This window comes from Xiphophorus maculatus, chromosome 1 (assembly GCF_002775205.1).
Source record: "Xiphophorus maculatus strain JP 163 A chromosome 1, X_maculatus-5.0-male, whole genome shotgun sequence".
In the NCBI taxonomy this organism is placed as follows: Eukaryota; Metazoa; Chordata; class Actinopteri; order Cyprinodontiformes; family Poeciliidae; genus Xiphophorus; species Xiphophorus maculatus.
This window is the reverse complement of record NC_036443.1, coordinates 17,996,080-18,013,929: the sequence shown is the minus strand read 5'-3', so window position 1 is coordinate 18,013,929 and position 17,850 is coordinate 17,996,080. Positions and strand designations below refer to the sequence as shown.

The 17,850-nt window shown below is 40.7% G+C and overlaps 1 protein-coding gene across 1 annotated transcript in view; it reads right to left on the bottom strand.

Annotated features, from left to right (window-relative positions):
- Nucleotides 1-197: 197 nt before the first annotated feature.
- Nucleotides 198-17,850, bottom strand: part of plcg1 (phospholipase C gamma 1) — a 40,847-nt gene continuing 23,194 nt past the window's right edge. Inside the window, exons 16-33 of the mRNA XM_005801691.2 lie at nt 17,749-17,850; nt 15,918-16,105; nt 14,876-15,076; nt 14,573-14,692; nt 13,614-13,794; nt 13,432-13,509; nt 13,250-13,353; nt 13,011-13,104; nt 12,819-12,888; nt 10,661-10,821; nt 10,365-10,461; nt 10,046-10,270; nt 9,781-9,929; nt 8,225-8,339; nt 6,874-7,035; nt 6,691-6,779; nt 3,410-3,666; nt 198-3,328 (exon numbers count right to left, since the gene is read on the bottom strand). Of these exons, the coding sequence (XP_005801748.1) occupies nt 3,292-3,328; nt 3,410-3,666; nt 6,691-6,779; nt 6,874-7,035; nt 8,225-8,339; nt 9,781-9,929; nt 10,046-10,270; nt 10,365-10,461; nt 10,661-10,821; nt 12,819-12,888; nt 13,011-13,104; nt 13,250-13,353; nt 13,432-13,509; nt 13,614-13,794; nt 14,573-14,692; nt 14,876-15,076; nt 15,918-16,105; nt 17,749-17,850 (2,430 nt within the window). The 3' untranslated portion in view covers nt 198-3,291. The remainder of the gene's footprint in view (nt 3,329-3,409; nt 3,667-6,690; nt 6,780-6,873; nt 7,036-8,224; nt 8,340-9,780; nt 9,930-10,045; nt 10,271-10,364; nt 10,462-10,660; nt 10,822-12,818; nt 12,889-13,010; nt 13,105-13,249; nt 13,354-13,431; nt 13,510-13,613; nt 13,795-14,572; nt 14,693-14,875; nt 15,077-15,917; nt 16,106-17,748) is intronic.

The window sequence follows — 17,850 nt, the reverse complement described above, 5'->3', positions numbered from 1 at the left end:
TTAAAAGTTCATGCCCTTTGCTTCCACGTGGCTCATTTTCGGTTCTGTTAGACTATTTGTCATGTTTGCCGGCTGTTCACACGTCTTATAGTGAAACGCCGTTCATTTCCTGTGATGCGGCGTCGGAAGTTTAAAAAATAAGTATCTGCACCTCAATGAACAATTTGATAAGAAAAATAAGGACCAGAAAGCTTGTATAAAGCAGTGAGTATTTTATTTACTTTTCAGGCTTGAATATGTTCCATATGAAAGGCAAAAAAAAATAATTAAAATTAATACTTCTCGTCATTGAGGTTTAGGCACATTACAGGAAGGCAAATGTAAAATGAGGCCGACGCTAGCAGAAAGAAAAATCGATAAAATTACAACAACAAAAGCGAAACAAATTACAGTTAAAGGCCCCACACAGGCGTCCTTTGTTATTCAGCTTGATTTGACGTCAATATGGAAAATGCTCCTACATCAAACAGTTGAGTCGTTTTGCACGTGCTCACACGGTGCCGAGCAGCAAACCATCAAAATACGTGACCATGGCTGTGGGAAATGTGGCTTCAATGCGGTGTGTGTGGAGATAGGCCAGAAATGAGGGCAATGCATTGCTCCACACACACGCACACACACATTAAAAAAAAAAAACTAAACATACTGGAGGAAGAGTATATGTAAGACAAAGGAGCTTTGGGATTAATAGTTGAGTGCAAATGCAACAAACTGCCCCAGCCGTCCAGCATGATGTCCCCGCCTTCACCTTACATCGTCCTTTATGGCTTAAAATGCGTCTCAAAACACTGAGCAAGAATCTGAATATCATCGACCGTTCAGTCAAATCAGGAGAACACTGTTTGTCCAGAAAACCTGGACCTCGAGTCCAGCTAAAGGCTAATCGGTTTCCAGGCATGTAACAACGAGACGCAGCGGTGAGCTGAACTCTGGACCTTTCATTCATTATCATTTGGTCACTGCCGGTCTTCAATACTCGTTTATCTTAATACTGTGACTCCACCTGCACCAAAACACACGGGGGAAAAGCAGAAATCCGTGTGAGCAGAGCTGAAATACTTTTTCAGTGACGCTTCAGAATCGACCAACATCTGAGTTCATCAGCAGAAAGCGATCCAGACTGGGCTGCAAAGCTGGGTCACTGTTACAAACTCCCATCTTTTTTCTTTTTTACCCATAATTCCAGCATGAATATCCTGCAATAGGAATGAGCAGAATAAACAGCATCAATGCAGACTCTTGTGAGTCTCAAGTTTACACACCGCTGTTAAAATTCATGTTATTGTGATTAAAAAAAAAAAGATCAACCATGATTATTTTTTGTTTAAAGGCCTTTACACTTTTAATGTGACTCAGCCTGTATAATTGAACTTAAACGTAAACAAATCTGCTTGAACCTCATTGCATAAGTTACACCCTATAAATGACCGGAGGAGACAATTTCTGACGACTGCAGGCGTTAAACTGGAGAAACTAGATAGAAACTCACAGTTTCTGAGAGTCTGTAAAAGTGTCTTATATTTAAGAATCTCAATTTTGGGCATTAAAAAGTTTTAGAGAAATGTATATTATGAGCTAATACAAATAATCTGCAGATATTTATGCCCTATAATCCATTTACTGATTCTTAAATACACAAGACTTCATTTTCCAAAAGAAAACTGCACTGGTGCCTTTATATTATGTTTCATTTCTGACTGACTGATTTTTTTTTTCCTAATTGGTTTCAGAAGTTAAATTTAAAACCTAAGTTTAATCTTAGTTACTGACTAAACATATTTAAGACCAGTCAGTGAGGCTGCCAAGTCGCTGCCAGGACCTCTGAGAAAGCTGAATATTCTGGTTCTGTTCCAAACATTTCTTGTATTTCTCCAAGTGTCCAGATAAAAAAAAAAAAAAAGAACATTTGCTAGACTAAAAATATCCAGGCTTGGATAAAATCTCTCAAAACATCATAAGAGAATCTGCTATGAACTTAAACATAACTACCATAAGTTAGAATTTGAACAGGAAAAACACAAAGCACCTCTGGCAGAACACAGTGAAACATGGTAGTGGCAGCATTATGATCTGGGGTTGTTAAAATTTAGATGTCTGCTGGAAATCAGTCGATTTAAGATTTCATTAAATCAGGCAAGAGACAAAAGAATCTCTTCAAAGGTAACAAAGTTTTGGCTCAACCCAAGGGATGATACGTTTGGAGGCCATTTTGAAAAGTAGAGGCCAAATATAAGACATGCACGCTCAAAACTCAAAAGCTGAATGGTGTGGACGCTTATGAAACCAGGTTATTTCTGTTCTCTGGCATTTCTCAGATGAATTTAGAACATCGTAAACATGTATTGTTTAACAAGGGCGTGTTTTAAGACACTGATGTGGATAAGAACATGATGGTAGTGGGTGCAAACAGAAACCCCCAAAAAGAAACAACAATCAGTCACCATCAGAGTCCAGGCCTGACCTCCAGGACCACACGGCCAAGGTGCCATGAGGGTCAGTGGAGCTGGTTCTCAAAGCAAGACGATGGAATGATGTGCAGCTTTTGTTCTGTTGGAATGTAAGTGAGAAACGCGATGCGCCTTGGAACGCAAAAACAGGCCACGACCTCTTCCTCCCGCCATCAATAATTATAATAACGGCAATACAAACAGAAACGCCTCTGAGATTCCAGTCCAGGTTGTAAGTCAGAGTCAGAGCGGAGGCACGTAATGTCTGTCACGAAGCAGAGCGAGGTTAAACGTAGCCGTAGAAAGCCCTCATGGTTCACGCTGACATGAAGTCACATTATGAATGTTTAAAGGTTTAAATAACTGGAATATTTAAAAACATGGAGACAGGAGCTCTTTGAGAGCAGGCCGGCTGCCGCTGCTGCTGCTGCCGCCGCCGCTGCTGCTCTCCGGCCGACGGCGCAGCAGGAATAAATATCTGTCCAAACAGCAGAGAGAGGAGGAACCGGAACCAGGTCTATCCCTTTTCTTCCACTTGGTCTCCAAACTAAGCAGCTGTTGTCACGACGACGACGACAACAGCAACAACACTGGAAATCACAGTCCAGGACTTCTCCAGCCTTCCAGTTTCTTCTTCCTGTCTGCCGCCGTCTGCTTCCTGTCAGCGCCCTCCCACCCCGCAGCGTCCTTTCCCTCCTCCTCAGTTGGACACAGAGGCGGCGATGTGGGGAGTGGAGGAGGGGTTTGTAGGAGGAATCGAAGGAGGGAGAGCTGCCTGAAATGTAGGCCAAAGCGGTGGTGGGCGTTTCCATGGAAACAGCAATCACAGCAGTCAGTGACATCATCAGTACGGGGAGAGGCGACTGGTCCTCCGCAGCATCCTGGAGAGAAAACGGAGATAGGGTGAGGTCCACGTCCTCCTACACCACCAACAGCAGCTGTCCAGCTGTCCACACGCTCACCTTCGGTTCTGAGGGTCCATCTGGTCCAGCAGGGCCTCCTGGGACACCCTGAAGTCGTCGATGGGTGACTGGTAGCGGGATTCGAACGAGCCCTCCCTCCCTCTGTAGGACATGGCCTGAGACGGCGACTGGGGCAGTGGGGACATGGTGGACGACGTCGAGGACACGGAGCCCAGCTCTCGTCCCACCTGCGCCGACGCCGGCGCCGACACACTCCCCGCTGCGGAGAACGGGCTCAGGACTTCCCCGTTCTCATCCTGGAAACCACGAAGCAAAACAGGAGAGATGATCCGGGATCAGCACAGCTGCTGGTCCAACAGAAAAAAACTTTTATTTCACCAGGTTTGGGCCTGAAAAAGGAAGACGAGAAATTTCCTCAACAACTAAAGAAGAAGCGATGAAGCTGAGCGATCATCACGTCTTCTAAGTTAGAGGAGTTGATAATTTGCTTAAACAGGATGCAGCTCGTTACAAAGTAAAGACGACTTAGAGCTATTTTCATCTTCGGGGAGGTGAGAATGAAGGGACAGGAAGCCTGAAGCTATTTAAAGAGAAACTGTTGGTTGAGACTGGAGTGAGAGAGAGCAAGACGCTCAGCAGGCATCTGAAGCAACTTCTAGCTCGAAACTTTAGAATATGAAGAAAAAGTTCAAGAATTTTGTCATTCATTTAAGAAAGTAAAACTTTCAAACTGTTACAAGCCAACATTTCTTGTAGTTTTAGAGATTGTCGCTCACAGATAACGAAAACTCAGAATTCATTGCCTCAGGAAAGTAGAATATTGTGAAAGGAGCTAAAGCATATTCGCAGAAAGCTGGGTGAAAGGAAAAGCAAAATCCATTCAGTGAATTGAGGGTGGAGTCATCAAGATCCAGCACACACATCGATCAATGTCCAATTCCTGATCAAGAGACGTCAGAAGCATCTTACCTGGGTTAAGGAGAAAATTAACTGCGCTGTCGTTTAGAAGTTCAAAGTCATCCTTTCAGATGAAAGTAAACTTCACATTTCATTTGGAAATGAAGGTTGTAGGATTTGGAGGAAAAGTGAAGAGGCACAGAAGCCTCGTTGCTTAAAGTCCAGTGTGAAGTTTCCATCACCAAGCGCATCCGTCTACCTGGACGTTTTACAGCAGCTCAGACTTCCTTCTGTCGACTAGCTGCATGGAGATGCCGGTTCTTTTTCCAGCAGGACTTTCCTATTGGATATTTACACTGGTGACCGTCTTTCAGCTGGAAAGTGTTTCCACCCCAGCTGATGCAAAGAGTAGCTTCTCATTTCTTAAACAAGGATATTAGTCTGTTTAAGAAGAGTCAAATCATTGGCTTCAAGCAGACAAATCATCAAACGAGACATGAGAAACTAATATCAATAAATTATTAAAAACCAGAAAGGGGAACCATCATCGTCTTTGAGGAAGAAATGGGGTTGGATAAAAGAAATTTGTGATCGTGATCAACTAAACGTTTGGCGACACCAATTTAAGAAAAACAGCAGCAGAAATCAGAGCGATAGAGAAAGTGAGAGCATTTCGTCATGGGAAACTCAATGAACTGGGACTGAACAGCTGTGTGACCATAAAACCACTAATCAGTGAGGCTTTACTTTGGAAGGAGGCATAAAGATGTAATCTGATGAGTCCAGATTTACCCTCTTCCAGAGCGAGAGGCGCATCAGGGTAAGAAGACAGGCAGATGAAGTGAAGTGAAGCACCCATCATGCCTGTGGGGGCAGCACTATGATCTGGGGGTGGGGGGGGTCAGGTCAAAGTTCAGCACCATTATGAGGTCAGCTGACCTGAAGAACCAGATTATTCTATCAATGAACTGGTTCTTCCCTGATGACGTGGAGGAATTTTACAAGATGACAAGGCCAGGACTCATTGGGCTGAAACGATGCCACAGAAAATGCCATAATAAAAGCTAAACGCGTTCTTACAAAATATTAAAAGGATTCTTTCTTTTTTGTGCCTGCCAGTATATTTTGGAGTCTGGCCAGAAGAACGTATATAAGGGTTCACCTTTTGCAAATGAGAAACAGAAAGTATTGAACTTTCACAGTATTCACATGTTTTGATCTATATTTGTAACTCTTTGAACCAAACAGCTTGAATGCGTCTCCAGTTCAAAGTCTGATTGACTGACCAGCTGATGACAGGAGGAGGAAATCCTGCTGTTCATCAGGCACTACTCTCACCCTTCTACTCTATTTGGGCTTTTTTTTCTCTACTTGGTGTGAATTTCCAGTCAGCTCCTCCATCTAGTCTTACTCTCAAGTGAGATTCAAATTACCAGGACAGAACTGGGAGAAAGAGCGCTTTAAATATTCTGCTCCTCATTACTGGAAGGGATTATGGCAGGCATATTTTTAAATTGTCTTGTTTTGCTGTTGTGTAGCCCAAGTCACTGGTAAACGACATTTTTAATCTCCACGGGTTTTTCCTCCTCCTCGTTAAATAAAGGTTACAAACAAACATCGGTGAAGGCGGTGTGTTCAAACTATCAAACCCCCAGAAACCCGATCCAATGTGAAAACTGAAGACTTAAAAGAAAAAACTAAACTGGAACATTTCTCAACAGATTTTATTCAGTTTGTACAATTCTGCCATTTGGTGTCAAATACAATTGACTTAAAAATAGTATTTACATCTTAAATAGTAAACACCACCACCAACACCGAAATAAAATTCCCCATTTACAACATAAAGTTTAGGTTTTTGGTGCAAAGCTACAGAAGTAGCAGAATCTGTCTTATGGAGATACCATAATCTCTTCCGGGTTTAACATCAATGAAGATTTTGACTAAAATAATAAAATAAAGCAGTTTAAAACCTAGAATATAACGCTTACATACAAAATATCAACGTAAATCTAGTAGGTTGGGATTATATTTAACAATTTGTAAAATATATACGCGTGTTTTTTTTCCCTCTCATCTCACACTGGTCAGCGACATGTTCCCACATTTAGAACAGGTGTGAACATGCAGCTCCAGATATGAATCTGTTATAGACGAGTATCACTTCTTCATAGATGAGAGAATTTTATAGATTCTCCCAGAGTTGTGAGTGTTTAGACACTTTTAACCATCTTTGCATAAAGCCAAGAAAATAAAATACTCTTGCGGCTTTACTCGACTAAAAACAGCAAACCTCCTGGTTTAGCATTAAAATAATTTCTTAATCATAAAACAATGACATCTATAGTAAGCAAGTGCATGCTGCGTTATGGCTTTTATAACCGGCAGGTTTAGAAGAAGCTCGGTTAAAGAGACTAACCCACCCTTCCTCTGGTGATTTCCATGTGGACCAACAGAGAAGCCAACTCCAGATCTTCACTGTAGCTGTTCTTCAGCGGTACCGACCTGTAGCCTGAAAAACAAAAACACACACATTTACAGCTGCTTACAGCCGTGCGGCATCAAGATTTTCCTCTCAAAGACAAAGATCTGGGGAATAGACACACCTGTCTTGAGGCTCTGAATGGGGAATGTCGCCTGAGCCAGAAAGTTTTGGTCGTTGAACATGTCGATTTCATAAACCCCGAAGCGCAGGAAAGCAAAGGCAGAGTTGCAGACAGTGAAGGAGAAGGACTTCCTGGGAAAGGTCGGGTTCAGGCCGTTGTCAGCTGGAAGAGACCGCAGACATTGGAGCAACATGAGACACTCAGAAATCCAGAAATACTGAGCTGAAATAGTTTTTTATCCTGCAGACGATGAGCCTGAGGTTGTGCCAGCGTCCGTCCTTTATGATTAGAGGCTGTTTATTCAGGATCCTGTCAATAAATACATGTAGGAAAGTATTTCTTGAAGCAAACAATCTTATTCTGCTAGTTTAGAGCTCAATAAGCTTCTAAAATGATCCATATTTATTTACAGATCAGTTGCAATTTTGAAAAAGTTTCAGACAATGTCTGTTCCCCACAAAACAGACATAAATCACATGAACACAAAATCAAAATTTTGATGAATTTGGATTAATACAACACATTTTGAGCCGGATGTTGAAAACGCTGAAGACACCGGAGGACCCAAAGTGTTTTCCTCCCTGGGATTAGTCCTCCCTCTTTCTCTCTTATAAAACATTTTCTTAAAATAATTCAGGTAAATCACCACGTTACACTTCAATATAAAGAACTCTATTAAAGAATGGCTGGATGGCTTTTTGTTTTGTTTCTTTACTTAATCATTACATTAGGTTAATCTGATTTATAATGGATTAATTGATTGTATGAGGGAATAATTTCCAATATTCATTCTATTACTAATCTTCAGAGAACCATTGTTGTATACCAAGGATATGTGTGAATGAAGCTTACTTTGGAGACACCATCGTGACTCTGCCACCAGGGGGCAGTGTGGCGCTCCTTTCTCACATCCCACCAACTACAACAACATTGCCAACCGGCTTTTATTGACATGAAGGAGCCACATACTATTAGGCAGGTGGTCTGATCAGAGCATCACTGCACTAATAGAAGCTCTGATGACACTCATTGATTCCTTTGCAAATACAAAAACTAAAATCTACAACATGTTTAGAAAAACCCCTCACAAGTTTCAATGCTAACCATTCCACCTGACAAACTGCAATTATGTCAACGCTGCACAATGTTTTGCTTTTGTATTCCCAGACAAGGCCAAATTGTTTGCACAACTTCCTGTTTTTCTAGGACCACAAAGGAAATTTTACACAAAAGGTAATTGATCCATTAAACAATGAAAAAATAAATTTAAAAATAACTCCTTCCTACGGTTTTGGCACATAGGCCCATTCCTGGAAGAGAGATCTGCGGCTACAGTTGAAGCGGCGCTCACCTGCGGATTCTGTTTTCTGCTTGTCGTTGTCGTAGTCCGCCCCACACACCTCAATCTCGATGAGAGGAGAGACGATGCCTCTGCCGTGCTTCGGGAGGTGCCGAGCGCCCAAAACCTTGGAAGAAAAAGCAGCGAAATTCACATTCATACCTCAAACTACAAATACACATGCAATCATTCATTAGAATTTTTGTCTTTTCTAGATTTGTTCTGGACTTATACAACTTATTTCTAGTTTTTGCTTATAATTTCAGTCAGCTTTAAGTTTATGATTTCTCACACTGCTTGATTACAATTATTGCGAAACTGCTTTTGACTTGTTTTGAGGCGTTTAGACTTCAATTTAAAAAAAAAAAGAAATTCACATCTCTGAGATGCAGATGCAGTCTGGGAGTTTGCAAGCATAGAAAACGTGCAGCGTGGTGAAGAGGGTGAGAGAGTGCAAGCAAAAGAAAAAAGAAAAGAAACAGGTCGCTGTGAGCAAAGTTGTTCTGTGGCAAATTACCACATGTGAAAGACAGCCCTGGTTAGACTGAGCCGAGGGGGAACAACAGTCTCACAGCTCCTCCTTGGAGGTGGTTTCCCATCTTTGCAGCCTACTTGCCGAGTTGTGCTCCCTACAACAACCGACTGAAGTATACAAACATCGCTGAAAGACGTCTTAATATTTCAATGCAACTCTTGCCAACAACATGAAGACAGCGATACAGTAAAGGGCAACATTAAATTTAAAACACTTTCTATTTTACCAACATGTTTCTTCTGATTGAAAGTAACTGAAGAATTGATGGAAGCAGCAAAAGATGGAAAATAGGATTTCCGACTGTAAAGAATTGCTTCTATTGCGCTCCTTTGAGAAAGGTAGTAATAATTTTATCTTTAATTTCCATAGTGTAAATTAAAAGAAAACACAACAGCAATCCCCGATGCACATGTAATAACAAATTTATGGTAAAAAAAAATAAAAAAAAGTTTGTTTTTATAGTTGAAGTGTGTAAAATCACACATGATCAACTCCATCAAGTCCTGACCTCCTGAACCAGAGTAAATCAAAATAGAAACCTATGTGGAAAATGTACAGAAATGATTAAAAGCCTAGAATTTAAAGTGGGTTTAATTGATTTTAATTACTTTAAGAATGAATGCACAGTTCAAGAAAAAAATATCTGTGCACAACGCATCTAAATTTTTTTAATCTAATAATAAAAAACACCATTCATTAGAACAATTTATATGAATGTAAAATGTCAAAGTTACATTTTAAACAAAGACTTTTTCTATTTTTTCCTTTTGGTTCATTTCAGTTCATTTCCAGCTCTTTCTAATTATATTTCACCTTCAGGCTTTTTTTACATTTGAATTCAAAAATAATAACGTCACTACATTTATTTTTGTCATGCAAAACTACAATTAATGCGGTTGTACCTAAACACGTCTTAAGTCTTTTAATTTTATTTCGTAAGTAATAAAGCTAAACCACAATTAATCAACTTTTCCAAGCCGTCTTGATAAACTCTCCTTATCGTCTTTTACTAGAATTAAACCTTCGATTTTACCTCTATTTTCATTGAGACTTGGTCTACGCCACGTAATGTGTTTTTGTCGAAGGGATCAAAGGTGTCGTCTCTCATGATGGGAGGCTGGAGGACGTAGCCGCTCTTTCCATTCAGCATGAACAGCGCCTGGTTCATCTGCATCGGCTTGTCTGTGGGCAGGCGGAGAGGAAATGGACAAAGAAGGTGAAATGAGTGGGAAAAAAACAGAAACAACAACAAAAAAGAAACCCCAAAGATGAATTCTCCTGTCTGCACTTCGACTTACCAGCAGTCTGAAAGTTGAGCGCAACCAGCTGGGAGCCGCAGAGCCACATGGGGAACGGGTCGTAGTTGGAGGAGTCGAGCCGCTGACCTCTGGGGTAGATTCTGGACAGCTGCAGCCGGTTGTACTGCAGGAACTTCTTCCCCTTGGTCTTGTTGACGTACTTCTCCGCTTTGGTCTCGGGAAAGGACGACATGTCCTGGAAACAGGCCCGCTCTGTGCCGATCTCTGAGTGACGCAGAGAGGGAGGGACCGCGGCTAATCTCAGAACAGGTTTAACTTCATCATAGATCACTATCTGGAAGTTGTGTGTAATCCTCACTTTCTTCATCAAATGGGACCGGCCTGCAGTAGATGACCAGGTCTGATAGTTCCAACGCAATCTTCTTCCTCCTCTCCATAATCTTGCCTTCTTCCAGCTGAGCACAGAAACACAAAAACGTAAACATGGCAGCAGTAAGGCTAGCATACAGCTAAGTGTGTGTGAAAATAGCATTAGCATTCATGTGCACTGCACCGCACTGTTGGTGCTTATTAAATATTTACAGCTATTATAAAGGAGACAGAGTTCAAATTTCTGTGCATTTCCTGACACGCATCCCATATCTGCGTCTTCACCTTGGCCTCAGAAGTCGCAGCGACTTCCTGGATTTTCGTCTTCCAGTCTTGAAGTTCCTCTGCGCTGTTGGCAGCCACGTCCAGCAAAGTGCCCTGCACTGTGTTATTCTGAACCAGAGAGAAGACGAACGGTCTGCTGCCCTTCCCTTCAGTGCGCGTGACTGAAGAGGAGTAAAGAAAAAGAAGAAAGAGGGAAAATAACACATTAGCATATCATGTAGGGCTACTATTAAGCCATGGTTAATAAATAAATAAAAACAACACAAATTACATAAATTACCAAATAACAGATGCAGTTAAATCTAGATTATGTGTTAAACACTAAGAATTGCACTGAAGATGCTTTGCTTCAATTTTTTTTAAATAAAAATTATTTATTCTAAAGCCACTAGATGGAGATGTTGAGCCGCAGAAAAAAAACACAATAAGAGAATCTGCTGGATCAATATTTAACTTCATTTGTTCATACTTATATATTTTTTTGGCTGAGACATTGGATTGCATGACATTTGATCATTATTTCCTCTTGTTTTGGATGCGTTTTTTTCTTTCTCTTTTTTTTAACTTTTGTCCAGTTGTGATGTGTAACCTTGACAACAAGGTATAGTTTTTACAATTGGGAGCAGCTGATAAGCATCTCAATGGCTCAAATAATACGCAAACTACAATTCCAAATCCTAGAGTAGTTGAAAAGGAGACTTCATGGATTCAGAGCAGAACCAAAGAGCAGAGAGAGGAGGAGGAAGTTCAAACCATCTGTTAAATCAGTAATAAAGGGCAAAGATTGACTCCAACGTTTCTCTGCCCAGCTTTCTAACCACGTGGTCAGATAAAGAGGAGTGGCAAAAACAAAAACACGGTAACTGATGACGATGTCATCCAGAAAGTGTTACTGTGGAACTTGAAATTGAACCGGAAGCATGTTCTGAGAGTCATGACCCGCTCATACAGCAACAGTCTTCAGTCAGACGCAAAACTGACTGCTAGTGGAGATCCTTCCTGCTCATCAGCATCACCGAGCACAGTCACACTTTGAAGATACTTGGACACCTGATTTAAGTTCTGACATTTAATTTCCCATTTGGAATAAATTTGGAAAAAGAAAAAAAAAGCCATTCAAACAACCTTGATTCTATGTAAAACATAATTTCCAACTCAATCTAATAAATGGTTTAGGCTTCCTGAGGGAGCAACAGCTTCCATAAAATATTTGTCATAACAGGCAATTAAATTCCTCTGGATGAATCTGGGTCCATTGTTCTTTGCAGAATTGCAAACGTTTACGGCTTGTTTAAATTCCCACACTGCAACTCTATCGGATTTAGGTCCAGACTTTGATTAGGCTACCACAAATGCCCCAGATCATTACACTATTGCTGCATGTTTGACTTTCACGGTATTCCTCACTTGTGAGGCAAGTGAATCTAGCCAGATTCATGCTGCCAGATTTCATGTCTCTATACGTCAGGCTATAATCAAGCCAAGGTGTGACGAGATAAATGACACTTGATTTAAAGAGGTTATTCAAATCCAGATGCAGTCTGGGTGTTAGCAGGGAAAGCAAACATCAAGTGCAGTGATTAGGTTTACACCTGACCCCTTTTTCACACAGGATCTGATTAGTTTGGATAAACGTTTTCCATAGTAAGTAACTCAGCTTATCTCTGTCTGATATTTAAAAAAAATTGACCCTTTGACACTTAGACACAAATGTTATTCTCCTCACAATGAGAGAATAAAATGAAAACCAGCACAGTAAACTTTATCGTTTTCTTCATGAAACTGTCAAAACTCAGGAGCCTGGTGGTTCAAAGGCAAACTGATAAAATAGGTATATACACACAAGTTTTACGATGGTTTCCAAATGTATGCTCAGTCGGTAAAATTTGAACAACCTTATCTTTTAATTCACTGTGGTTTTCCTAGTCTGAACATGATCAAACTATGAGATAAAAGCGTGTGAAAAGTTATATAAAAAATAATCAAGCCCTATGAGCAATGAATTAAGAAAGAGGTTGATGAAACAGCAGTCAGGAAAGTAATTACACAGAAAGCAGGCGCCTCCACTTTTCAGCCTGAAATGTGGCCTGCTGTCAAGGTAACAGGTTGCTCTGCAGCCCTGCAGCAGAGTCTGACAGGAAGTGAAGGGGATACTCACTAATCTGGCAGGAAGTTACGTCCACACTTCCTCTCAGCAGATCTCCGAGAGGGCTGTTTTCTGTAATCTCCTGCATGACAGAGGAGAAGACACACAAAAAAGAAATAGATTACAAAGTGTTCCACATTATGCAGGGATCCAATGAGAGAGATTAATGATGATCAGCAGAATAAACAAGGCGATGATCCTCACAGTTCTGTCTGGCTCCGCTGCCGCTTGGCTGATCTCCTCAACGTAGTTTGCAGGGAACCACATCTGCTTCTTCCCTCCACAGTCACCTTTCCACCTGCACCAAACACAAAAAGTTAAAGTGCATTTCTAACCAACGTCACAGCGGCACTATATTATAATTCACTCACTCCTCTTGTTCTCTTCCTAGAAAAATGCGATCTCTGCGAATAGAAGAACAATTTCCTGCACTTCTCACTCACCATCCACCTTCCTGTTTGTCTACGTTGGTGATGATGGCGTTCTTGGAGAAGGAGAGCTCGTCGTCTCTCTGAGCTTTGTACTCGTACATGGCTTTGACTGTACACTGGAACAACCAGAGAGAGTTATTAGATAAACACCGCCGGTGAGGAAGCGCGAGTGTTCAGAGACGCTGGAAATTCACCTTCAAAGTTGGCATTTGATTGGCCTCCACGTAAAAGCCTGGATTCCTGCCCTCATACAGCGACCCGTAGTCTGGCTCCTGTTGGTCAACATGCAGTGTTTACAGACTGTGGAGCGTTCTGACTGGTGGAGTTTATTTGTTTTTAATTAATGTCTAGTAAATATGCAGTGGATAGCACTCACAGCAGTGCCTATCTTCTCCAGTGTGTCGTCGTTGATGGGATAGCGTAGCTTCATTTTCCGATACAGAGGGTGCTTTTCATGATAACTGATGAGATCGACGAGGCTGTCAAACTCTGAGGTGCCCAGCAACACAACCTGACCTTCCTGCAGCACTCGGCAGTGCTTGATCTTACCCTCGGCCCTGAAACCAAACACAAATTCACACAGTCATAATGACAACATGCGGTATACAGTTTAGAAGCAGGTTTGACATTTTGCAGACACATTTAAATGTATTTTTGGTTTAGATGGACAAACACAATGACAGAAAATTAGTCTTTTAATTTCACTATTTTTTAGAAATTAAAAATAAAAACATGGAGTTTACACTTGAATCCAGTTACTATTACTCATTGCTTTGTAGAATCACTCGTTTCTGCATTATCTGAAGTTTTTAAACCCAAGGATTTCTGCCAGATTAAATCACAATATCTTAATATCAAAATATAAGATATTGCTGTAACATCTTACAATATCTTAGTCTATGTTCAAAACACCTTCTTTTACATGCTCACTGTATCCTGTGGTATTTATACCAAGATCAACCACACAGGTGGACTCTGGATATTAGGTGACTGCTGTAGGAAATTAGCTGCACAGAAATTTATTAGCGGTATCAGAGTAAAGAGAGCTGAATGCAAATAGACTGCTCATTTTAGTTTAGATTAGCAACATGTCATTTCCCTTCCACTTTATTAATAGGAGATTGTGTTTGCCTATCACATAAATCCCCGATAAAACACTGCAGTTAAGGGTGATAAAACAAAACACAGAAAGGTTCCAGGGGCATCAATACTGGATAATAGAGCTGCACTAACAGCTAATGGCTAAACCAGGTCTAGTGAATTAAAATAAAAGCTCTACATAGATCAAAAAGGATAATAAAGGCATCAATCAACAGGGCATCAGGATGGAGTTACCTGAATGAAATGGCAAAAGAGTTGGGCTCTGTCCTTTTCCTGACTAGGAAAGCCCCATCACGAGGAACTCTCATCAGCATGTTCTCTGCCTGGCTCCTGGAAAGGTTGGCATGGTACCATCTACAACAAAGAACAAAAGACACACCATGAATAACTTCATTCTGATTCTATGGCTCTAAGTTATCGATTTATCAGAGAAAACAAAGCTAGGTGAATCCTGAGTTTAAATAAGAACACAGTAAATACATCCGTGAACAGCATCATCAAACTCCCTAGGAATTTAAAAGATTCCTGCAAACTCACTCCTTGCTCTCATGAGCGTTGGTCTGTGGCACTGGCTCGGTCAGCTTCATCTCAAACTCATTGCACCGTAGCGCCACATGCTGGTAGTGGGTGATCAGAGCGAAGAGCGAGTCGAACACCAGGTTATCTGTCAGGTAGAACTTGGGGCTGCCAGCTTCCTGGCGAGAGTGAATCCGGCAGTGCTGCACGCGCCCCAACCGCCTAGCGTACCGCAGGGGAGGACAGGAGAGGAAGTCAGAACAACCGTGTGCTGCTTCGTATTTTCACTGTTTATGCATTGGCAGAAAGTTACCTAGGTTAATCTCAATATGGTAAAATGTTTCCCTGACACTGGACATTGTAAAAATGACACCTAGCCTGATTGACCTCTAAGACGAGACTAAATAAAATCTCACACAATGCATGCCGTTATTAACACACACTTATTTTACAAATTTATCATAATTTGGCGCACAACTTGTTCAAAATGAAAAGCAATGCATGCCTGAGCAGCATGCAGGGCCACATTTATTTGTAAAATTATTGAAGCGTTTCTGTATGACCTTATCAGCCTCTAATATCTCTGAGGAGAAATGGTGGCTGCTATTTTAGAAGTTGCTTCCTTTCATTGATTGTTTTAGATGTTTATTTCTGCATCGGCCTCCTGAGCTCATCAAAGTCCATTTACATCCATGGCTGAACTTTGACTGGTCGATGCAAAATCTTTATTTCTTAGTTTGTTTTATGCTTAACTGCTTCACAGATTCAAGAGAAAAACACCAGTGGGAACCAGAAGCCCTCCACCAATGTATACAACAGGTGTTATAAATACTGCTGTACATTTTGTTTCTGACCAACGAGCCGCCGCGCATCATGAACCAAACATGTTTTCATTGCTTCTATTCAAAGGTAATCACAAGAAGAAACCTTGTAGATCAACGCTATTATAATTTGTCAAATTTGCTTGTTACTTCCTAATAAATAGATCAATCTCAGTTTATTCTCTCAGTTTTTTTTCTAGTCTCATAGAAAAGTCTTAAAGCATTGTGACTGCTGTATTTACCAGAACGACAGTGTGTAGTCTCCTACAAAGGTTTCGCTCTCCCGGACCAGGAAGGAGCCGTCGGGAGCTCCGGTCTCTTGGCAGTAATCCGACAGGAGCCTCTCAGCGATCTGCCGTCCGTCCCGCCCAGCGCCAAGCTTTCCATGAAACCATTTCTCCGTCACATGCTGGTCCATAGTATTGAGCACCTTAACAGAAACAAAGACATCAGTCAAACTGCAGCTACAGTGTTTCCATACTCTGCAGGATACATCAGCTTTAATACCGTTTTCTTATTGGCCACCTTTATCTTCTAGACTAGCAGGTGTGGTTCTGCAAGTTTCATTAACTTCAATTAAATGCTTTTTAAGACCATCATTATTTCAATTTAAGACCAAACATACACTTAGAAATATTTAAGTAAGTTCTGTGCCTAATTATTAGTGTACTTAAATTTGCATCAAAAAGTTAAAAATAGCTCAAATGTTTCGCAATTTGCGCTGCTTACTTTGAGCCTTGTAGTTTTGTATCAGCCAGAATTACAAAACTCGTATGTAATAATGGATTTGAGCACGGAAAAAGTTAATGAAGCGCAGAAAACATATATGGAATATAACAAATATGGAAAATCTGGGCCCAACTTTTGAATGTCTTGCATTGAAATGATTAAATTTAAGACATTTTATCACCCAGCAGTAACTGTGCATTCAGCATTAAAATAACCTTCATAGAACTGGTCAACTGTGTTGATGAGCTCAAAAGTACTCGTAGGGCAACAAAAATATAATTTTTACAACTAAAATTACCAAAAATATTCAGATTTTTTTATTTCACCAACGCAACAATAAACAAAGAATGAGCTATTTTAATTAAACAAATACAGTAATGCAATGTTTGTTTCTAGGAATGGGATCATAAATCCAAAATGCTTTTTCCATGTTTTCCTTGTTTAATGAAAAGCAACCAGGTTGCTTATTATTTTGGGCTCAAGAAATCTGAAAAAATATTGTCTCTTCTCAGCAATAAAAATAGGATGTAAGCCAAATCAGATTTGGGGGCACCAAGCTGTAAGAAATCAGAAAGGTAGACAAAGATACACACTTTGAGATGCATCTAATATTTTTGTAAGTAGATTTTAAAGCAAAAGTTGTAGTTTTGTCCTGATTTATTTAATTTATAATCGAATTGAATTGTGGTAGTGGGGTTGGGGGACACACGCAAAATCAATTCTGGGCCACAAATAGTTTCTGGGCCCCACTGTTCAAAGTGGGGCCCGTTTTTGATGGAGTTTTTTAAAGAGGAGTTGCTCATTAAAGCTTTTGTATTTAGAACCTTTAATTTTTGTAAAGGTGTAGCAAAGATTAGATCAGTCAGACTGAACAAAACTCATTAAAGCAGCATTTGAATTTTAGTGTTACTTCTCTGCTTACTGAAAATAAAACATGTTTGCTGTGCATTACTAGTCATTTTTAGTCCTGCAGCTTGAATGTGGTTTAAAAACTTTTTAAACCACATTTTACGGGGCGTGGCGTAGCGGTTAGCGCGACCCGTATTTGGAGGCCTTGAGTCCTCGACGCGGCCGTCGCGGGTTCGACTCCCGGACCCGACGACATTTGCCGCATGTCTTCCCCCTTCTCCTTTCCCGTTTCCTGTCAGCCTACTGTCATATAAGGGACACTAGAGCCCACAAAAAGACCCCCTGGAGGGGTAAAAAAAAATAAAAATAAAAACAAATTTTACGTTACATTTCAATGGAACCTTGCCAACCTCACCAAAATTGCTCTTAAGAAATTTCCTTGTTTATTGTCCCTCCCAATAATGAGATGGGATTTACACCCTTGCTTGTACTAACCTCTTTAAGCTCCTCATCCTCATCATTACCCACGTTATTAGTGGTCTCCTCTGAATAGTAGATCTTATTGTGAGTCAGGACAAAGAAATGAGGGTACCAATC